Source organism: Lethenteron reissneri, chromosome 64, assembly GCF_015708825.2.
Source record: "Lethenteron reissneri isolate LAM-NWPU_2019-01 chromosome 64, ASM1570882v1, whole genome shotgun sequence".
Lineage (NCBI taxonomy): Eukaryota > Metazoa > Chordata > Hyperoartia > Petromyzontiformes > Petromyzontidae > Lethenteron > Lethenteron reissneri.
In genome coordinates, this window is record NC_083842.1 from 2,733,813 (window position 1) to 2,758,419 (window position 24,607).

The 24,607-nt window shown below is 39.7% G+C and overlaps 2 protein-coding genes across 2 annotated transcripts in view; both read left to right on the plus strand.

Annotated features, from left to right (window-relative positions):
• Positions 1-24,607, plus strand: part of LOC133359271 (protein unc-13 homolog A-like) — a 246,827-nt gene that overhangs the window by 87,405 nt on the left and 134,815 nt on the right.
• LOC133359272 (protein unc-13 homolog C-like) lies at positions 1,168-24,440 on the plus strand. Its single transcript, XM_061577751.1, has 3 exons — positions 1,168-1,461; positions 17,732-21,507; positions 24,241-24,440. Exons 2-3 carry the CDS (start codon positions 17,886-17,888, stop codon positions 24,339-24,341), a joined length of 3,723 nt encoding a protein of 1,240 aa, XP_061433735.1. The 5' UTR covers positions 1,168-1,461; positions 17,732-17,885; the 3' UTR covers positions 24,342-24,440.

Genomic DNA, 24,607 nt, shown 5'->3' on the forward strand with positions numbered 1-24,607 from the left:
CGATGTGTAATCAGTTTATCACACCTCATTTTAATGTCTTTTTTCCATTTGATAATTATTACACTAGTTTAAATCTAATGCTTAGGTCTTGTAGTGTGTGCTAAATGCCGTCACAGGGGAAATGGAAAAAAGTGAATATAAATTATGTGTCCCTGAGAGGTTGGACAGTATTTATAGCCACTGTGTCCCTTGTTAAAAACCATAACAGTATTTAAATGGCAGTTCTCGTGAAGCTTGCTTGATGGGCCTCATAAATGTTTAATTTACTATCAACACCCACAGTGCAAAAACATATGGTCTGACAATGACATGTCACTATGAACCCCTTTGGCAACATTGGCAACATTGGCAACGTGCAAAGGCAGATGCATAATTGCTTAACTAAAAATGGGGTTTGGCCTTTCCGTTAGTTTAACACATTTTTGCATTTGTGAGAAAATGATGAATGGAATTAGTGAGTATGCTGCTGATTAGTCGCCCACTGGGTCAAATTGAGATGCCGGAGCACGACAAATCGTGACCTCATTTCAAAACTCATTCATTACGAGGGCTGTGGCGTCAAATCACTGCTGAAGCCTGGAGACTCATGACCTGTTTGCTGCTCCAGCTCTGCCGAGCACTGGCTAAAGCAAAGAAGTGGGATGTCAATGAGGTGGTCAGTGACGAGCCAAGGTTTATTTTCCTTCTAGATTTGAAGCTTTCGTGACTGCAATGATTCATATTTTTATGTTTTTTTCGGTAAAGTCACGTAGGTAAAAACATTAAAAAGTAAAATAAAATTAAAATAAAAATCACGACGTTTCGGAGGCAACACAAGCTTCCGTCTTCAGGTGGTACCGTCACAGCCACGACAGCTGTATCAAGTAAATGAGAGATTGCAGGAGTTACCATACACATGCATACAAATAAACACACGTTTGGCATTTACACTGGGCAAACATGTTGGAATGCCTCTTCATAATTTCATGAACAGAAAAAACGGCAAGCTGTGCACGTATTGCACCAGCAGGCGGGGGTACAGGGCGGCTTGACGGCTGCGGACTCGAGTATTTTAGTATGCAGCGTTCGCCACTCCCCGGGGACTTGCTCCATATATGGGAATGGTCGATTCTGTCACATGTAACTTGTCCTGCTTTTATGCGCCGTGTGGCTTCTGGCTCGGACGTTGCTCCGAACAACAGCTGGGGGGTTTTGTTGTTGTTGTTGCAGAAGATAGAGAGGGGCCTCTGCCGTCTTGACCAATATGCAGAGGCATTGTTAATCAACCTTAGCTTAGACAACGCCGTGCTGTGGCATGGAGGAGCCAACACCATTTTCTGCCGCTTTGCCGACGAGATGTTAAGCCTCGTGCAATGAACGCAAGAGCCCGGGATTACGATATAACCTGTTGTTAACGGCAGGCATCGCGCACCACATCGGACGCTTTCGGTGGTCAGCCTTGCACTTTTTTTTCACAATCTTGTGAGTATGACATTTTCTAGCATTTGAATACCGTGCCAAATTTTCGACAGTTTTTGGGTTTCGTAAGTAAATGAGGCTGAATTTCATAAGAGCATTTCGTACTGTGAATTACAATATTTTTTGCTCTACATTGTGCAAGTTTATTTATACAAGAATGACGTTAATAATGCAAAATAATTTGTTTTAAAATACACCGTTGCAATATTTAGCATGATGTTTTAAAATCAGATGCTGTGTCATTTTGCGTAACTTTTGCAGCAGCACATTCGGTATAAAAAGGGTGTATAATATACATTAACCTTCACATTGCTGCTGTAGTTTTTTCATTGTAATCCGGCTGCTATGGGAGGAATAAAGTACTGTGATAATCAGTGTTTTACTATACCAGCAAAGTAATGCCGATAAGAGCTGGGATTGAAGATGGGTTTTTTTTAAACCAAGAGTGACGGTCATCTGCAGAGATTAGGGAAAGGTTAGCGTTGGTTCTATCACATCAGATTATGAGGCGCAATTCCTCCCCCCAGATATAGGCGAGCCAATGCTCAACGAACCATGAATCCCCTGTTCGCAGAGCAAGTTCAGTCGTCAAGCTTCATTTGGTTGCATCTACCTTATCGCGTAATTCCCCTCCGAGGTACAATAGGGTAGAATTATAAGCGTGTGCACATATACAGGAATGCATATGGATCTAGGGGTGTGGAATCAATTTGAATGCATTCCTTATACATGTATGCCAGTTGGCGAATACAATTGCATTGCAATGAAAAACTCGAGAATTATGAAATCCCATAATTATGTGCGCATAAATGCCATGCAACTAATGACGTCAATATTTAAAAATGCCAATTCATAATCGGGTATGTTAAAATTTCAAATTCTGCATGATCTATGGCAATAGACCCCTTAACCAATTCTGCGTTCGGGTTCTCCGCGCTGTATCGGTGCGGCCACGCCATCTGACCAATCTGTCGGCTCTGACACTCTGTACACAACCACAATGAGCAGTCACCTCTAAATAATGCATACGGCCGTGTGACAAGAGGGACGGACGGTGGGCACAAAGGGACAGGCGGGACAGATGTGGCGAGAGAGAGAGAGAGCGGCGTACATGCACTCTAAGAGACACGTACAGATACATAATGCGCGTGTACAGTCTATGGGTTACAGGAGAGACCCGGAGAGGACACAAAGGGATGGAGAGACGTGGCGGGCCAGGTGCTTGTGCAGGGCACGCGTCTGTGAGCGTGTTGCACGCCTCAACGCTCACCGCTAAACCCTCCCCGCGCATCCACGCTGGTTGCACGCTGCGAATTATGAACCATTCGTAATAAAGGGGTTTTTTTGGGGGGGTTAGATCGCGTAAGTATAAATGTGTCGAAACCCTCCGCCACCCGACACGGCCAAATCGGTAAGAGATTTGTCGAGAGTGAAAGGTGATGTGTTAAAACTGATTCTGAACCATGTTCGGCGTTTGAGGGGTACTTTTACATGTGCTTTTAAATGTGGCTTTCACCTTTGGATTATACGTTGTTAATTTATTCAGTTTTACAATTACACGTTTATCTTGACTTTACTATAAATAGACAGCTGCATTCGTTAAAGTTTGATGAATACCGTTGAGCCAGAGCGGTTGAAATTCCTCACTGGGACATGGTTTATATCCGTGTCACGAGCCGAGATTAATTGATTTTAAATATTCTGTCACCTGACGTGCGTCAAATTGTGCGTGTCAGGATTGTTTTAGTGGCATGTGCAAATCCTGAGCACATGTTCATCGTCACTAATATTTGGCGGATTGTTCACGTGACAAACCTTACTGGCTGTTTCGGGTGTTGGAGGGTTACAACACATTTATACTTACGCGGTCTCACACAAAAAACATAGTTATTAGTACTATTTTTCGCGAAAGCCTACGTGTTAAACGTTTTAGTTTTTGTTGTGGGCTCTCATTAATCACTATTTATGAGCCATATGTCATAGCAGGCAAGAGGCAATGATTAAAAACATTTATCTTCAGACACATTGCTCTGTTACATTTATTATCAAGTTCATTTTTCCAAAATCACTTCAATTTGTTCTTGTCCACCTCTATATTTTATACTTTTATTGCACCATCTTCCTTTAATAGTTATCCTCGGTACACACCTGTTTTTCAGTTGTATTCCTTTGACTGCTATCTCCCATTGTTTAGTGAACTTGTTGAATATGACCTTTTTAAAACCATATTAATCCTCAGCCCAACTTTGCAAGCAGCCTTCATTATATTCTAACATTTCTAACAGTCCCATTGGGTGTTATAATGATTGTCATCGGCAGATCTGAGATGGTAAATGCTTTCTCTACTCTGTGTAAATTGATACGGTCTTAATTGCAAAATATTTATAAATAATAAAACAGCCACCCTAGATTACAGGAAGTACCAACATATATATTAAAGGTGGAGTCAGACAAGGTGGCGTGCTTTCGCCAAGGTTATTCACAGAGACAAGATATTTTCTGATAATTGGATTGGAGAAACAAAGGCACACATGTTCATGGAGAAGACATGAATTCGTTGTGTTTAGGTTAATTACGCAAACAATACTGACATCGACGATGAGAACGAGAGACAATATAAACCTGATGCCAAAAACAATCTCTTTAGGATTTGTCTCTGAAATTCTCACAATTCATTGAATTACTGTGGGTAAAGGGAATTACATACCTAGTATATCCATTACAATACACCCTGAATCCCAACCTGTTTTCATTGAGTTGTAAAGGATCAATATTTCATATTAAAAACAGTCCATGCTTGTACGAGAAAACATTCCAGGGTATGTCACCGTCCTCATTCAGTATAGCAATTAATGTAATAACGCATTTTGTTAACATTTTTAAATGACATAGTCATAACCCTTATTATGCATACAGTACATTGACTTGTTGCCTTTTAATATTAGAAACTAGTGGAACAGATTTGAAAAATAATTGCGGGGTTTTTGATTACAGCATTAAATCTGGTACTGTTAATGAATGCACAAATTGAAGATATTGGATATTGGGTCATCGTCAAATCGCCCCAGGTCAGTTGTGGTGGCATTTTTAAAATGGCAACCTTGCATCAAGAGCTTTATGTAGAATATTATTCGTGACAGTGGTGTGTACAATTTATGGTTCAAATGATTGAAATGTGTTCATATGTATTCACCAGAGTAAAGTGAAATGACAAATATCATCTCTCATGAAATGTCAATAATATTAGATACCAATAATTATTCATCATTTAAAACATTATTCATTCATGCAAAATAAATAAAAATGCAGCAGTAAAAAATAAAAATATTTTTTTAAGATTGGGTAAAATTTCTGTGGTCTGACCGATGCGTTATTTTGGCAAGAAGCTACACCATGTATTATATTTCCATGTTTTTCATGTATTAAACTATATCATTCACGCATTCATGTAAGATGTATAATATACATGCAGCTTCATTTGTGCCAGTCGCAACATTTTCTTGAATATTGTTGTAAAGTGCCCAGTGAGGTCCTATTTTGGTTCAAATAATCCAAGCACATATGGGATTTAATGGGGGGAAACTGTCGTAGCCATGCTGGGGAAGGGCCAGTGTGTAGGGAGTGAGACTGATTGGAGAGGCTGGGTCAGTCAGAGAAGAGGGACAGCTAACAAGGAAGGGGACATAGCCAATTTAGGAGGTGGGTGAGTTATGCACAGCCTGTGTATTTGTCCATAGGACGCACTATCTGTCACAGCATTTTGATGATTATTTTTCATTGTACATGACCAGCTGTTGCTCATTCTGACCATCATGATCCAGGGATTGAATTAGATTTTTAGCGACCCATGACCTTTGAAGTAATATGAAAACCGTGACAGCATGGTAATTACCACCTGCTGGACATCCACGCTATTGCATCCACTGGTATCTGCTATGCCCTGCAATCGGTGATTTCTGGTGAACGTGTGTGAGTGCCAAGTGTCTGTGAGTGCTTGAGTATCCAATCTTCCTGATTTGTGGAAATTACAAGTCATGTAAACTCGATTGTATGGCGAGGGTCAGGTGACCTGTGTATTGTGAATATTTAGTACTGAGTGGACATTAAAGCATATTAATACTGTACCTGATCATCTAGTAAGAGCGTAGTGGATCATGATATAGCCTTCTAGGAAATTTACATCACTACCTGGCAGGTGCATTGCATTGAAACTATGTTTCTGTATAAAAACCCTATTTTTTTATTTAACTCCCGAAAATTGACAACAATGATTGTGAAGCTCCTTGGATATCTATATTTGTGAAAGGATGGAATAGGCAGTAGTCTAGTACAGATATTAATATCATGACTCTATTTCAACAGAAGTTAGTGGAAGAGTTACGTTCAGAAAATTTAGCTTAAACATTGGTCCAAGTTGTTCTCTGGCCAAGGATCTGGAGATCTGCCATGGATGGCGGTTGTCGAGAATGTGTGAAGTCAACAACTGACAAGTGGCATTGGCAGCGAGGAACGTTTCTGAGGATAGCCACACCGAGGTTCTATATGGTCAATGTTGGAGGCAGCATGGTCAGGTCAAATATAAGATATATGATGTCTTACACGGGAACAACTTCAGAAGAGGTGGAGTTATCAGGGGGCATTCACATCCCCGTGTAGTGTACAATAAGTATAACCCGTAAAAACAAAGTTTTTCACTATAAATCCTTTATATGCGTGGCGGCTAGAGTCCTCTCGTCCTCTGGCTTGAGATGGCTGCCACCTATGGGTCAGATGATTGTCTGCCAGTATTAAGCAATTGGTAATTAAATATTCAATTTGTTTTCCCTAAACAGTGTAAAATTTTGGAAACTTTTTTTCACGAACATTAATTGTCTCGCACAACGAGTCTGTGTGCAAAATGTCAGCTCGATTGGATCACGGGAAGTGGGTTAAAAAACGACCGAAAGATTTGCAAGGTCGTAAGCAAGCAAGCACGCAAGCAAGCGAACTTAATATAAAGGATTTAAAAAGTACACTACCCCACTATCACAATTTAGGTATTTAAAATTATTACATATTTTCTCATTTGGATTTGATTTATTTCCTCCAAATGTAGTTGTAAACGGATTGAGTTTTTGTAGTATGATTGGCTTAAGTTTCACAATTTAGGGCAAACATCTTTGTACTTTTTTCTTGGCTTTATTTGAAAATCATTGTCATACTTTTCACTCAAATGTGTTTAAAATATAATATCATACTCTATGGCTCTATCGGTTAAGTAACGTAGATATAAAACATTTTTATCTACGTGACTTTACCGTAAGAACCGAAGAGTATGATTTCCTGCAGTCACGAAAGCTTTAAGTCAAGATAAATATAATAGTTAAAAATTGTATTGCAATACATTGTTATTCTTTTACAGAATTAATAGGCACATGCAAAGCTGTCAGGTAATAGTCGAGAAGGGTATGGATTCTTCGGATAATTATATAATTCATCCCAAGATGGAGGTGGCAGCAGCATTTAATTCATATTTATTCATACTTGAAATACATCAGCGTACAAAAACAAGACAATACAAATTTGATCACATGCAGTTATGGAAACTGATATTACGATAATCGTTATATCATGTATTGTGACATTGACCCATCTCGTGAAAAATTATATCTCTGCGTGGGGCGGCGCGTCACGTGGTGCTGAGCCCGCCAGAAGCGCTCTTTGAAATACAAATCGAGGGCTTGGCTATGCACGACAGACAGATAAATAATCCCTGGTGGGCAGTGTGGAAATGGTCCTACCTGTATCATAATTTCAACTTGTAAAGGCAGCCAGGTGGTGAGCAGACGCTGATCCCCCCCAAGCTCTGAGGTCCTCTATATATGAAGGTGTTATTGATCAATGAATACGTTTATATGTGGGAGAAAACCGGAGCACCCAGAGAAAACCCATGCGTGCAAGTGAGAAACACTATCCCATACAGATGGAATAGATGTGGGCCACATTTCTGGCAAGTCAGGGTAAAGCACCTCGACGCCCATGGAGAACGAGTTTCACGATCATTGTGTGATACACCAACCCTCCTCGCTGCCTCCACAGTGCTGGATGATAGGCATGTGTAGCCACGACCACCTGGCGAGAGTGCTGTTTGTTAGAGCCAAGTTGCTCTGCTGCTGTGAATTGTGGCCGTAGCACCACATGTTTAAGATAGTGGCTGTCAGGCTAATGTTGTGCCTGCTGTGTATGTGAGATAGAGTGGAATGTACAGGTAATTGCATTTTTGTTCTTTCATGCCACCAACGCTTAAGACCTTTTATGTTACAGTATTACTGTAGTTTATATTGTATGTGAATGCTCTTCTCTTTCATTTAATAGGATTTCTTGTCTGTTAAAGATTGTTCCTTTGAGTATCAACTCTTAGCATGGGGAATATGTAAATATCTGTACTGTATATGCATTTCGCTGCAAAAAACATTGTTAGGTGAAGACATCTATAAGGAATACTTGGCCAGTATTGCAGAAGTTACAGTTTTTTTCCTTTTGCTGTATCACCATAGCACAAAACAAAGTCTGAAATCATATTGGCAGTCGTTTTTAAATCGATCGGTATTATGGGGGTTCATTGTGATCTGTTGCATTCATGGTGCGCATTTAATTTCTTATGTGCATTCCATTGTACTGCATGGCGATTTTGTGGAGGATGGTCTTCGTATTGAATTCTAAAAATATGACTTAAAGTCTCCTTCAAAAATATCTTCATATATGTGTATGATTACACTCAACACGCCACTAATATATCGATGCGAAAACGACCATAGGTGAAGAATAACTCTGATTACGACCTGATATGTATTTAAAGTAACATAATAATTTTATTTTATATTTGATTACAATTTTGTATGAGAATATATTGGTGGAATCTCAAGTAATTTACAAAGGATGTATTTTTCAAAACCTTAACATCTCAGATATTCTGACCAATGGAAATTAACTGCAGGAAATAAAAAAAACTTAGCGAAGAAAGCTGCCAAGTTGGGTGCAACATAATTATCGGCTAAACAAAAGTCATGCACACTAGGCTGCAGATATGATTTTGTGGCTCCATTCACATAATCACTCATGATGCTGTTTCATAGGTACTTGTTTTTTTATATTGTTTTGTATTCACATTTTTTTCTTAAACTCTCATGTATGAAATGTGCATGCTACTTCATTTCTTCTTTAACATGAGCAAAATACTGAAATAAGTAAATTAATGTCAACTAAAGACATAGCTTGCTTCTGTATCTATTGTATATATGTCATGGATTTTATAGATCAAAAGATAATTTAGTGACAATAAACTATGCCTCTTGTCAAATATCTCGACAAACCATGAAACTGTTGGTTGCAAGTATATATCTCTTCACATTTTAACTGGTGAATATGATTTTTCTCTGTGATATACAATACGTTACTCCTGTCATTGTGGGGCCCACCTCAATGCTTGCAATGAACATGAAGTGCATTTGCCACATGAATATTAGTGCCAATGATAATTATTTAGGTCTGGAGCAGTGACATGCCGGTTAGCGTGCTGCACTGTAAACCTGATGATCTAAGTTCGATTCCTGGCCATGGCTAACATCAGTGGCGAGTGATATCAGAACTGATCCTCCTTGTCTTCACCAATCCGCACCGACCGGCGTGGTGAAGAATGGTCAAATAAACCCCAGTAGTGGATTGAGAATGGCTGTAATGTGGTGGCACTGTGTTATAGCAACCAATGGAAACCCCGGTTTAGTTTATACCATGAATTGAGGACAACTCTTATCCACTAATCTTTTGCCCTTCCAAGGACGGGTGTATTGCAGTAAATCTGAAAGTTGCAAGCGAAAAGCGGACCGCGACGTGATATTCATTGCATCCATTCGTGTGCAATTTGTAAGGGCGTGGTGACACAGACTTATCTCATTTAAAGGTTATAATCCCTTGTTCAGCATGACGTCCTTTTTACTTCGATGTCTCAACAGCGTTACGGAGATCGCGTGACGTGAGGGTTCTGCCTTTGTCTTGAGGGTTGTAAGTTGACGCTGAGGAGGGGGGAGGAGGCGCCTCGCCCCCCCATGTGGAGTGATGTCAATGGAGGGGGGTGTCCATTTACAGGACGTCACCCGTTAATGATTATTAATGAGGGTGGGGTTCTCCATGCGGAATGACGTCACCCGACCATGATTATTCATGAGGACCGGGTCCATGTGGAGGATGTAACCTGTTCATGATTATTAATGAGGGGGGCTGGTCGACGTGGAGTGACGTCATGCACGTTACACACTGACATTCTTGGGCAAATATAGTAGTAAATTAAATGTGTTTATCCAAGGTCCCTTTCATCACTCCATCAGAGATAAAAAAAATGGTTTTTTATTGTAAATAAATTAAGCCTGCCCATCTGTTCAGCCATACACTCTGCATATTTGTTATACTTTTATCTAGGCTATACGCTTGTGATGATCTTCATTGAGCTCTCTGAGGATTTTGTTTATTTCGCATTTACCTCCATTGCAATTTTAGAAAATAACAGTCAAATAAGCAAATTTTAGGGAATGTATGGCATGACAGTGTACGACAGTTAATTGACGAGAATGAGGTGACAGCTGCGGTCCACGTTACCACATTTCAGCGACTACTGCACTTATGTCAAACCACCAAATAACAGAGGCTACGTAAAGCTCTTAGATTGATACTTACATTTCTATCTTGATTTGAAGCTTTCGTGACTGCAGGAATCCATACTCTTTGGTTATTTCGGTAAAGTCACGTAGGTAGAAAAATAATAGATCACGCCGTTTCAATCGCAACACAAGCAATCGTCATCAGGTGGGACAACCACAGCAAGAAAAAACTGCTGAAGTAAGCGAGAGATCTGCCGTGGCACAAGGTTATATAGGCCTCAGCAGTAGGGGGGAGAGAGAAGTGGGGGGGGAAGGAGGCAGGGCAGAAAGAGGACCCCACAGCAGCACCCGGGTCACTGGAGTACTGGAAGAGATCGGAGAGAGATGCACAGAGAGCGAAAGAAAAACAGAGTCGGAAATAACAGCTGACATAGGCAGGTATGATGGAAACATCACAGTCGGTTAAGACTTTACTTGGTCAATAACGTCCTTCCAATGATTACTGAGTTTGTACATTTCTGTCATTTATACATCTAAATTGGCATGTATATTCATATAAACTTCACTGAAATATTTATATTGTTTTGCTGAGTGATTAGGCCACTGACTCTTACATCGCCTATATTAGCCTGCCTTCTTTAAGTTAACTCTATGTGCTGTGGTGTCTTAACTGTGGCCGGAGTGTAGGGTATCCAATTGGGAGACACTTGCATACTGAGGAATACAGGTAATTAATTCCCTTTTAATATGACAAAAGCATTAACTATCCTTTTTATATTATGCAGAGGGTGGCAGTGACTCTAGATTAAGGTTCCTTAGAAGAAGTGCTACTTGACCTGTATGCAGATACTTGGTGATTTTTGGAAAAGTCCTGATGTGAATACTAAAAACAGATTCTGGTTTGACACCGAGGCTTATTTATTTGTTCCATTCAGCCAGCAACTATTTGTGAGTAAACCACATTTCTTCATGGCTTAGTCTACGCAGCAGATTGGTTAAGACTCGGGCCTGGCCCCAACAGTGGTGGTTGCATGCCCCGTGCTGTTAATGAAACATATCGACACGTGCACTCCACTATGTGGTAGAATCCCACCACAAATCAATACCTACTTGATCTTCCTGGAAAAAAAACATTTTGCTGCAGAATGAACAACGGTTTACTTCCTGGTGGGTCTGCCCTCTCCCCCAGTAGCAGTTCTTTCAGCTCATAAATAGTGCTGGAACAGATGAATCGTATCCTAAGAACTCCTAAAACTCACACATGCTCAAACACAGACACTTATACGATACGTCCATTATCCATGGCACTCGATGTGCAAAAACATGTTAAAACAAACAGAGCGCCCATTTCAAGCTGCTGTGCGTGTTTTATGGCGTATCCCACATGTGCCCAGTGTGCGCTTGTTATGTAGCGAGCCATTCTGGCCGAAAACGCAACCTATAACGCGATTGAAATTGCAAGAAATGTGATTTAATTGGGAATGGCTTGCAATTATTCGGAGACGGATGCAGATGGGTGCTAATTGGCAAATGAGTGGAGAGCAGGGATCACGCATATATTTGTTTTAATACTGTGCATTTTTGGTTCCATGTATCTTTTTGGGAAATGCATTTTTTAAATTAAAATTTCTTAAATATATTACTGATATATATATGCACACATTAATTATAATCATCTATGCATTGCACATGCATATTGCATGTTACACACATTGCATGTCTTTACAATTCACTAAAGAGAATATTTTCAATCCGTGCATATTCATTGCTATGGCATGGATTGGAAACATGGACTCTGAGAAAGAAAATGGAAGAAGTGTTGTAGAATATACAAAAAAAGCACAAGAGACATTGATTCTGGCAGACGTTTTCACACCTGGATTATAAACCAAATGCACAGTAGAGAGATCTTATTGACATCACTTAAACGGATGGTAGCTTATAGATAAGATTGGTGATTAAAGACAGCCAAAGAAGGAAACACGTCAAAGAGGACAACCGCTGTGGAGATGAAGTGATCTAATTTGCTCTTTTGCGAGAGCTATATTAATTTGGCATTATAAGACCATGAAGTAAAAGCAACGATGTGGGGAGACTTAAGCAGTATGATGATAACACAAAGACAACGATCCCCCATTCCCCTTAACATACTGTTGGGGCAAGTGCTGTTAGCGAGCACCTATGAAGGCCCGCACGGCACACGAGAGGGTGGATGGCCAGCACCGCTCCTGGTTGCCTTTGTCTTCTGAGTGGCGATGTTTACACACTGCAGCAGATATAAATTTGAGGCTGAGTCGACCTAGGGGGAGGCACAGGACCGGTTCAGATAATTGTCAATGGTTACCATAGCGACGATTGAATCCGGGTCGCCGGGTTCTTAGTGCAGTGCGCTAACAACTACACTACCGCTCCCCATATAACAACCGTGTTTGTGTGTGATGACAACACACACACACATGCATGCATTGCACATGCATATACAAGCACACTCACACAGGGATGCTCAATTTGCATCATCAGTAGTATCAGCATCGTTATCATCACCCCCTTTTTTCATTTTCATCCTTCGCATTAGTGCTGATGTTTACGTGTGGCACCGGGTACCTGTTTAAGGCTTAGTTCAACTCGGATTGGTCGGCAACCAAAATAACAAGCAGAGCCCTTTTTAAATCCTGTATATTAAGTTCACTTGCTTGCTTGCGTGCTTGCGTGCTTGCTTGCTTGCTTACGACCGTGCAAATCTTTCGGTCGTTTTTTAACACACTTCCCGTGATCCAATCGAGCTGACATTTTGCACACAGACTCGTTGTGCGTGACAATTTATTTTCGTGAAAAAAATTTTCCAAAAATTTTACACTGTTTAGGAAATTTTTTTTTAAATATTTAATTACCAATTGCTTAATGCTGGCAAACAATCATCTGACCCATAGGTGGCAGCCATCTCAAGCCAGAGGACGAGAGGACTCTAGCCGCCACGCATATAAAGGATTTACAGTGAAAAACTTTGTTTTTACGGGTTAATTTTTTTTCGAATTCGGTAAAAAGAACTCAGTATTTCAAGAGCCACAATGCACGTGAATACGAGAAGGTTCTTAGCAATGGCCAGGAATCAAACTTAGGTCAGCAGGTTCTAAACGGAGTGCACTGACCACCGCACTGCATGACTTCTGTGTGTGTTGACACGCACACGTAATTGTGAGATATATAGGAGCCTGATTGATCGGCTCTTGCCATGCATGAGGATTGAATCATGATATGATAGAGTGGATTTTTCTCACCCTTTGCTTAACCTGTGACTGGTCAACAAACTAGAGCAGACTTGTGCCCCACTTATACTCCAGATCAGGATGGCACTCCACCATGTTCATGAGTTGCAAGTAATGATTGTCGCGATAATTTTCTGGTGAGGGAACTGACCACCTCCGGAAAATATACCATGGACATGAAATTAATCCCAGGTATTTTTTATTTATCATAGTAATAAAGGAGTGATTGAAGCAGCCCGAACAAATGTATTGTGATGGACTGTAGAAGTCACTGGTTATATCGAGAAGAGTAACTGTGTAGAGCCATTTTCAAGGATGTGATTCCATTAACAGAATGCCTGAGGCTGGTGCTGTTTCTGGCATACATCTGAAAATGTGAAAAGCATTGTTGTGCCACTTAGGCAGTGGTTGCTTGGACCCAATTGAATGCTATGTTAACCCGCATGTGGTTTGTTGCATCTGTAACCAACAAAAATAATCTGTGTGGAATATGCCTCAGTATACTGACAGAGAAAAGTTTCGATCTTTTTTCTGATAGAGCTGCATTTACTGTGTCTTTAATATCCAGCTTTTTTAACAGAAAGAGAAAGATGCCACTTTGTTTGTGGGAGGTGGGCCGAACTGTCTGACCCAGTGTCTGGATAAACTCCTTTCTTACAGTAGAGAGAGGAGTTTGAATCGGTTCATGCCTGGATTGAGGATTACAGTCTGTGGTATCGTTGAAAGAAGGCTGGGAAGCATCAGGCAGGAGTAAGGATTGCTATTAGCAAAATGGTGAAGTGCTTGACCAACTTTGTGTCAGTTGACAAATAGATTGTAATTAGTAAGGCTATGGTTTAGACATTGCGACGTGTTGGTAGGCAAATCGTATGCACTCACGGGGACAGCAACTTGGAGATATTAAGGATCAATTCTACAGTAGACGACAGTCAGCTTTAGATATGGTACCCAGTTATTATGATCTCTCACGACGAGAGAACTTAAATGCCCAGGTACAAACCAAGTATGGTGAGTGAGATCATGTACTTGGGCAGCATGAAATAGGACAGCAGAATTCCAAAACTAGCCGACCATTGTCTAAATAACACTTGTTTTTCATGGAGAGGAGACTTCTTTAAAGAAAAGGCAGGAGCAGCAATGGGCTCTCCTCTGTCTCCTGCTATAGCAAATCTGTACATGGAACACTTTGAAACAAGAGCACTTACTTCTAGATTTGAAGCTTTTTACCTACGTGACTTTACCGAAAAAACCTAAGAGTATAAGAGCACTTACCTCAAGTACATGAAAACCATCTTTTTGGTTTAGATATGTCGATGACACTTTGGTTGTCTGGCCACATGGTAAAGATACACTTAATGAATGATTAAATCATCTCAATGCACAAAACCCGGCCATCCAGTTCACCATGGAAATGGAGGTAAACAATACAATCCCCTTCCTGGATATTTTGCTTGGACGCGGTCAAAATGGTAAAATAACACACAGCGTCTAATGAAAGGAACGTACACTGATGCCTATCTGAATGCAGATTCACATCATCACCCAGCACAGAAATCCTATATCAGAAAGACGCTCATACATCGGGCAAAAACAGTGTCAGATGCTGAAAGTCTAAGGAGAGAGATTAAACATGTTCAAGAAGCACTACGACTGAATGGCTACATTCATGCTCAAATTAACAGAGCATTGAATGCTAAACCAAGACCGAACAACAAAACTGCTGAAAGTGATCAGTTTATGAAAACAACTTAAATACCATATATCTCGGGAGTTATTGACAAATTAGCCCGTGTTCTGCAAAAGCAAAACATGAAAGATTTGGTACGGTACACAAAATTCTAAAACTAGTGTCTTGTGCTAAAGATGAATTACCGAACTTATCAACAGAACGTGTATGTCGGATCAATTGCTTATGCAGTAAATGCTATGTTGGACAGACGGGACGTAACATTAGCATAAGACTAAAAGAGCACTAAAGGAACATTAAATTATCTCAAACACAGCTGTCAGCAGTGGCAGAGCATGCTTGCCAACAAGGACATTCAATTGATTTTGATAACGTTGAAGTGTTATGCAAAACTAATTATTACTGGTCAAGACTAATTAGAGAATCAAAATTGAGAAGAATACAAACAATTTCAGCCTGGAAGCGTATTATAAAGTAATACACATTACATATTGCAATTCCTTACAGAAGAGCCACATGCTAAGTGGCTGATTACTGATCTATTACATAATTGCAATGCCCCCCCCACCTCCGCCTCTGATCTCAAAACGTGATGGGGTTCATCAATGATGACGTCATCCTGCACGATGTAATTACCAGCGAAACGTCGTTCTCAAATTCTATATGTGGTGGATTCACTTTTCAAACAAACAGGTGGGCTGAAGAAGTAACTAATTGGCGTTTTGTTAATGTGACACTTTTTACTGATTGGCCGTGTCGGGTGGTGGAGGGTTGCAACACATAATAACACGATCTAACCCAAAAACCTTTATTATGAATAAAACTGGTCGCGAAAGCCTACTTGTTTAACAGATCTTCTTGGTTCTTTCGGTAAAGTCACGTAGAAGGGAAATAATAAAAATAAAACATAAAATACAATTTTCACGACGTTTTGAACAGACATTAATTATCTGTAGCACAGTTTTAACATAACAAGTTATATAAGCTAACATGGAGATTGCCCCATTGTAAGACTGAGATGAATTCTCTTATTGATTACATTACATTGAGGGAATAACATAGGACATGTATTCTTAAGACCTGAGATTACAGGACTGAAAATATTGGTTCGGACAACAACCCAGTTCATCTTCTTGGTTCTTTCGGTAAAGTCACGTAGAAGGGAAGTAATAAAATAATAAAAATAGAACATAATAAAATAATTCTCATGACGTTTCGGCCACAACGCAAGTAGCCGTCCTCAGGTGAAACCAGGTCTGTCTACTTGCGTTGTGGCCGAAACGTCGTGAGAATTATTTTATTATGTTTTATTTTTATTATTGTATTACTTCCCTTCTACGTGACTTTACCGAAAGAACCAAGAAGATGAATCCCTGCATCGAAAAATAAAACAACCCAGTTGTTGCAGGCGACTGAAATTTTACAGTAAACAATCAAAATGACACTGTTACTAGCTTTGACGCAGCACAACTAGAGATTCATGAGGTGCAACAACAATTTTAGGTAAGCATTGGAGGCAGGACTGCAGTTATTGCAAATCTGACACGAGGAGATTCAGAGCCAGAAACTAGAGACTTTGGGAAGGCTTTAAGACAGGTTTAGTTAAGTTAGCAACAGAAGTCCTAGGCTGGAATTATTTTGGAAAGTTAAACTTTATATGAAAGTAACATTCCAAGTGATTAATCATTGTGTACTACCTGCTATGACATGGACAAGAAACATTGTAATTTACACTTTAGGTTGCAAAAACTGAAAATTATGCAAATAAGTATAGATGGGTACATGCTTTGGGATTACACTGAGAGAAAAAGATAAATACTTGCATCAGAGAACATACACACTTTAACGACAATTCAAAATGTAAAGAAAAGTAAGTGGGCTTGGGCAGGATGCGTTGCTGAAAAGGAGCCAAGTGATGGAACACGTCTGGAGAGGACGTTTACCAAGGAGGTGAAGTGATGATTTCAGGATGCGCATGTCTTGGTTGGACTTGCATTTCAGGATCGTGAGAGATGCTGGTGGCTTGGGGACGTTATTCGTCAGCAGTGAATTGATCAAGGCTGATAATCAAGTGAAACAATGATATGCCATGTGTCTAGAGCTATATGGGGCCTCTGTATTCTTTGCGAGCTGAATGCTATATGTTATCACACACTTTTAAAAAGATACATTTTCTACTACAATAAATGTTTTACACAAACTTGAAACTTGGAAATACATTCAAGCAATCTCAATGCAACATAATGTGATACATAATTGTATAATTTAATTCAGTGTAACATTGAGTAATTCTACAGTCAGTTATAACATGACATTCATTTATCATTCATTTATCATTTAGTAAATAGTATTACAGTTTAAACAGCATATGGAAACATCTTCATATATTCTCAGAAATTGTAATATTCAATGCAGTGGGATTTATTCATTTTCTAACTCATGCTATGAAAGTTACGCTATTTTGGTATTTGTATACATTGATTTGGACGTCAATACAGTTATTTTGTTTGTAAAAAATATTGTACTATATTCTACAAAATATAAGTGTATTCATGTTGGGCTTTTATTATAAGGATTTGACTGATGACTCAAGATAAAAGAGTTTTGTACTTGAACCTCCTGTCTTGATTGTGCTCTTGCTGTTTTACTTCCACTCATGTACAGCCCTGTGCACTTTTGTTTTTCAGAGATGTTCTGCTGTGAAAAATGGCACCATGTCAAATTTTTATTTAACTCCTTGATGCAGGAAAGATCAACAGATTGAACGTGCTAAACCCCCAAATAGTTGTCTTTGTTATTTTTAAACAGCTACTTGAAGTTTATGTAACGTATAAGGCACCCATGGTGTTTTATACAAGTCAACATCTTATACAGACATACCTTCCAAAACTTGTATTAAAAATGTTTTCTGGTGAGGATAAAAAAAGAGACAAACACAGGACACCTGATTGCAATGAGGACTCAAAAATTGGGCAATTAAACTCTACACAAACAAAAACTCCAAAACTTTCATCCAGACTCAAGAACACGATGAAGAAAATGACTAAGAGTCGTGCAAGTTGGGCTGGTGATGATGTCGAGACAAGGAGGACACGTGATGCAGAATTGTCTCAAAATCCTTGGCCTAGCACAGTCAAAGGTTTAGGAAGAATGTCACTCCATGAGGAGTCAGGCCACCTGTCAACAGAAATTGAATCTGATGGAAGTGAATCTGATGGCTGCTTGGAACAGTTACCAAAATGTAGTAGAGAGGCATGTGAAACAAGGACTTCTGTCACGTTTACTCACAAGAATCACCAAGATGTAAAAAGTCAAACACTCCCTGGTATGCCTGATCATAGAAAACTTCCAAAGCATCCTTTCAAGCTATCTTCACAAGTCAAATATGCTTCATGGTCTGCAGGCTGCAAGGCATTCCAGAAGTTTAAAGTGTGGAAAAAAACAGGTCATGACAACACTTCTCACAATACGGATGGATACAAACACCAACGTTTGCAAAAGTCCATGTCACAACAAGATCGCGTCATGAGTTCATCTCAGGAGTCGGAGGATATTCTGAATAAGACTCACAATGTCATGGAAAAGATATTTCAAGAACTTCAAGGTATAAGTCGAATTGAGCTTGAAATTGTAGAACTGAGGGACCAGGTTCATGCGCTGAAGCGTTCAGTCAGAGAAATATCTCAAAGTGTGGAAGTTGTACAAACAGAAATTGAACAATTGCAATCTGGGTTTGTTCAAGTCAAACACAGTAATGTACCGACAAATGTTTATTTTGACCATAAACAACAATCTGGAAATGGCCTCTGTTTGTATTTCATCAATGTTCCAGAACAAGAGAATGAAAATTGCACCAATGTTATCTATGATATTTTTTCTGCGAAAATGGGTATGACAGATGCCACACAGACTGTGAGAGTTGAAAGTGCTTTTCGGTTGGGAGAAAAGAGAAACAGTCTTTCAGTCAAACCAAGACCTATAGCGATTAAAGTTGCTAATATTCAGGAGAAGGAATTAATTCTTAAAAAGTGCTACAGATTAAAAGGCATGAGTATTAAAATCAGGACTGCAAACGCTGTACAAAAACAGCCAAGTGTATTATCTTTACCTCGAGTATATACGTCATCGAAACAAATCTACTCTCTGCAGGATGCTCAGACCTTATCGATGGACTCAAGTGATGATGACTTCACCAGGAGAAGCGTAATGAGTCAAAGTTCTGCTCAGTCAGATGCAGTGTTTGAAAAAATGATGTCCTCTGCAAAACGTGATCATTATAATATAGAGCGCCACCATTCCGATTCGCCTCATAACAGACACCCTGAAATGAACCTGAACCTTTCCAAACTTGTGTCTGAAAATGAGGAACTATATAATCCATTGCCTGAACAGCAAAACTTTGAACACAGTGAAGTATCCGATTGTGATTATCTGTCAGAAGATACACCCGTTTTAAAATCAAAGTTGTCATCAGATAGTGGAACATCCATCGATGAAAATGAGTTTTGGCCAAAAAGCCACTTCCAGATTCCACATATAGCATACATGGGCACTTCCATGAATAATGATGATCTCAGTGTGTGTGAAGATACAAAAACATTTGTTTTTGTAAAGGAAGATATTGTGGATAGTTATGGTATTGAAACATCACAGTTTGATGTAAAAGAGGAATGGAATAAAAACGATACAAACGAAATAGAATGGGAGAATGTGCAGACAATTACTACGGTACACGAGGATCCAGATGGTAATGACAGCCTCAGTTTGCATTGGGACAACCAGGAGCAATGTGCTTACAATACTGATGAGGATTCAATTGAAAACCATTCGTTTGTTTCTGATAACATTCCTGTAGAAACAGAAAAAACTATTGACATATATCCAAGCTCAATTGATGATGGTTGTGCAAACGTAATTGAAGTGGAACATGACAAGAATCGTAGTAGTTGGCCTGAACTCAAACAGTTAGAACCATCTCAACCTGCTGATATTGACTGGCATTCAAATGAAATTTACAGAAATAGTGGTGACTGGGAACAGGTTCACGTTTACAGTGATGAGACTGAGTGTAATCAAGGAGAATCGCAACAAGAACATGACATTTGTTTAGAGCAGCATCAGAACCCTGATAGTGGACATCAACAGGCAGACGTTTTTGAAGATGATTGTTACAATGAAATGACACCTGAGCAGGGACAGCTGCATGAACAAAACGAATGTATCGTTCAAGAAACGTATGCAGATTCTTACAGCATGCAAGATATGGAACAATTGAATACTTATGATGAGTGGCCACAAGTGAAGCAAAGCTGTGACTCTGGAGTTGAGCTTCAACAAGTAGAAGCAAGTACAGATTTTCTATACAGTACATCAACATCAGATTATCCAATTCTTGACAACGACAGCATCACTGACCAGGAGTTAAGTTGGGAAGGCCAGCAGGAGGATTGTAGTCAGACAAGTGTTCCCTCTCCTACATCTATCGCTGAAGCTAAAGAAGAGAGATTTTTCGTGAGCTCTTTGAAGAGAGGCATGCACTTGCTTGGAATGAGCAGATTCTCACTTCAGGAGAACTCAACGGAAGTAGAGTTGTCCTCACAACATAAGAGTCAACTTGCTTTCCATAGCCAGAGTGAGCTCTTGGATAAAAGGCACAACGAGGAGATGATTGTCTTACAGCAGAGACAGCAAACTGACGAAAGGCCAGAAACAGTTGGAAGCTTCAGCTTTCGGCGGTTTAGTAGCAGCACGCTGCAGCATGCAAAGTCCGCACTCGGGTCAGTATTTAAATTAGAAAGTACGAATAGCTCTCAGAGCTACATTTCCAGCATTGATACGAGTTCTATCAGTCTGGAGAAGCTTTCTGCCACCATCACCTGCTCAAAAGATGATAGTGACCTGCATTTCCAGAGAACAGATTCAGAAATTGGGGCATGTGAAGATAATATTTTGAAAACAGGAGAAAGTAACTATGTGGAAGTTATGGAGGAAGTCTTAGCAAAATTGGAAAGACGAGAAGCAGTACAGAGTGCTTCACCAGATGCCACGCAAGAGCCTGTCATAGGAAATACAGAATTTGAAGATTGTAAGTTGAGCTTAGGGGAAATTATTTCCAAAAACAAGTTGCCATCACCCGACAACAAAGGAGAGCAATCAAGCTCGAATAAAGAAGGGCTTTCATGTATTGACCCACCTGATGCAGTAACGGTGATTGACAGCCATCAAGATGTAGCAGACATAGAGCAGCACAATGATGCCATAGGTGAGGAAAACAAAACTGTTGCGTCCAAAAGTGAACAGACTGCGGTAGACGAACAGAATTCCACCACGAGGTATTTGGCCAATTTCAAAAAGGCTTTAGAAGCAAAAAACAAACCAAAACGGCCTACGTTTAAGTCAATTGTGCAAAGGACTCAAGCGAGGCTGCTGGAAGAGAAGGGGCTGCTGGACAACGCACAGACAAGTAAGCCATTTCTCATTTTTATAAATGAAAAAATATCTGGGAAATACACAGCTAGTAATTTAGTAATTACAGTGTGTTCGAGGTACATATGAGTTATTCTTATATAATCTGGGTATTTGCACAACTAAAACCATTCTGCATTTCAGTATATGTTCTAAAAACGGACTGAAATTTCACAGCAATATATCTTCAATATATCTTCCAATTCTTGGAAGATATTTTGGAATGTTCTAATCAGCGGAAAGATATGAAGGCACATCGAACTGGCAAGGCCATGTAACTGTGATGCCTGAGTTATATTTTAACAGAGGATTTTCTCCTCACAATAAACAGGCTTTTTTCACTCTTATTCCAAGCTGTGTCGGCCACCAGACAGTACAAACCAAACTCGCGCTTCTTGGAGGTCACGACTCTCATGGCAGAAACTGAACAAGCCAACAACGAGCACGACCCGCACCATCCCATAGTCGAGGCTCACCAAATGCAGATCGGCGTACCTGTAGTATTAACCATAAAGAATTAGCAATATCCTACCAAACCTTTCCTCCAAACCCAATCAGTTAGGAGGAGGTGGGTGGGAACTGGATGTGCCAATGACTGTTTAAGGAAGCCAGGGCTTAATGCCACTACTAACGCCTTGTTTAGCTTGCAGGGATCATTATCAAGTCCCTCACTCTTGAACCCATGCCAGAGCTAAATAAAAGAGGTGAGAATAATAAACACAATACTAGCTCGCCCACAAATTCACTTCCAAATCAGTGTCTTTCACCAGCATGTAATTGGATTTATAATGCTTCCCAAACGTAGGAAGGTATAAAAGTTTAATAATAGATTTTTGGGTCGGATCATGTGAGCAACATGTGTCGTCCAGCCTCCTCCACCTGACACTGCCTATTAATGAAGTTCTCACATGAACGAATATGTATGAACAAAGCTCCCCAATATTTAAACACTTGAGGCAGGATCAGCTGAAACTTTTGAAGATAAACCACAAGCCTTAGTCCTTTAGGCTCATGACCAGAGAGACAGCCCTCTCCTGGTCCTCCTTAGATGCAGCTCTGATCAGCAAATCATCCAGATAATAGTATACATGATCCTTCTACATCCTGAGGCTTGTCACCAATGGAATCAGGACCTTGATGGATGCTGTGAGGAACCTTGACAGGTGAAAAGGATGAACAATTAAATTACAACCCCCACCATCACTAATATTTTCAATACCACCATAACTATCATTCTTAACACCATCAATGTCCTTATATAAACAGACACATGGACACACTCTCCTGAACACTGCCATGGGGTGCTCTTGAAACATGGCCACATGCCAATGGAGGCACGTGCTGCACGCCTGCCCCCAGCCATGGGTGCATGTGCACAGTGCCCGCCTCTCGTAGAGCTGCGTGGGGAGCGATGTCCCCCATCACTGTGGTTGTGCCTCTGGCTGGATGAGCAGTGAGATTCCTGCTCTCGTTTGGGAGCATTGATATGCCACGCTCTAACATCAGAGGGCAGTTACTGTAATTGGTAGAGGCGACTATATGACGGTCAGATATGCAATATTCCATTGTCTTCATCAGTGATGATGTCAGAGCAACCATATGAAATATATAGAGGTTTTCACATTTTTACACAGTGCATTTAATTATATATAATTATTTATGACTGAAATACAGTTTCAGACATACATTACTCATTGTTTCTAAACCCCTCTGCCTTCTCCATTAAAATAGTCATTGGCGTGATCCTATTAAACTCATTCTTCAGCATGCACTCAGAATTATATGGTTTGTTTTTAAGATACCTATAAATGTTGTAGTGGTAGGTTTAAAATATAATTTTAAATGTTTTATAAGCTGCGCACTTTCCTATAAAAATTAAATATACATGGCACATTTATTTTTAGATATGTTCACAAATGTTTTTTTATATAGCAGTTTTTCAATTCCTATATCTGAAATGAAAAAATTTCCGCAACCACTCAGCATCATCAGTTTTCATCATCATCATAAACGTCAAATGTTATTTTTTTCACCTTTGTTAATTGCATAGATTCACATCTGTAGATTATTTGATTCACACCTAGATTTTATAGATAAATTACATTCTAGATTATTTATATTCATAACATTAAATGCTACAGATTTACACGACTGTAGTTTCTCACCAGTTTAGAAGCTGTAGATTATCATCAATGTAAATTTATCCACTAGTAATTGGGTAACGTTGCTGCTAATTCTGATTGACTACCTATTGCATGAGCTAAAGCACCAATAATAGCAATATGGCACTTTCAGGAGACTGCTTCTTTGTGCTCATCCACACAGAGGCTTGGACAATGGGAAGACTTTGCCAATGCTTCTGGGTTAGGGAAGAATGCAGGCTAAAAATAATAGGAAGGTGCACGGGTGGCTTAGGGAATCTAGATATTATGGACTAGGAAAATAGTAATCTTACCATAGTTTATTTTCATGGCAGCAGAAGACCGGCATGATTTGGCAGTGCGTGTTATTTGCCATTATTTAATACAATCAAATTGCCTGGTGGTAAATCTCACTTACCCTCTGTAAAGATGTATGTAGTTGTGTTCTTGTAGACCAAGGTAAAGAATACAATGATCGTGCTGTGTATTTCCCAGTGTTTATTTTAAAGCCCTTAAATGTATGACCTACATTGGTTACTTATTTCATGATTTTCTCTAACTTGTTTTTTCTTCTTCTTGTTTACACAGAGGTCAGCAGAGACGAAAGGAAGAATCTGTATCCATATCATGCTCATTCTTCCTATTTGCCATCTTCCCCCGTCCCTGGCATTCCATGTCCAGATTGCACTAACCGATTAAGCAGTCAGAAATACTTGGAACATCTTCAGTTTCACGAAGCAATGCACTGTACAGGAGCTCATTTTTACCTAAAATGCGTAATGGATCAAATATTAATGTCATGTACGATGTGTCATACGACCAAAAGTGTCTAAACATTTTAATAATTGAAAATATGTCATCTGTGTATTCAGCACCCTTAAAAACCTCACAAATGGTATAGACCTAAGCAATGTTAAGTTAGAAACAATTGTCCCTCAATGATGCAGGGCCCAACAT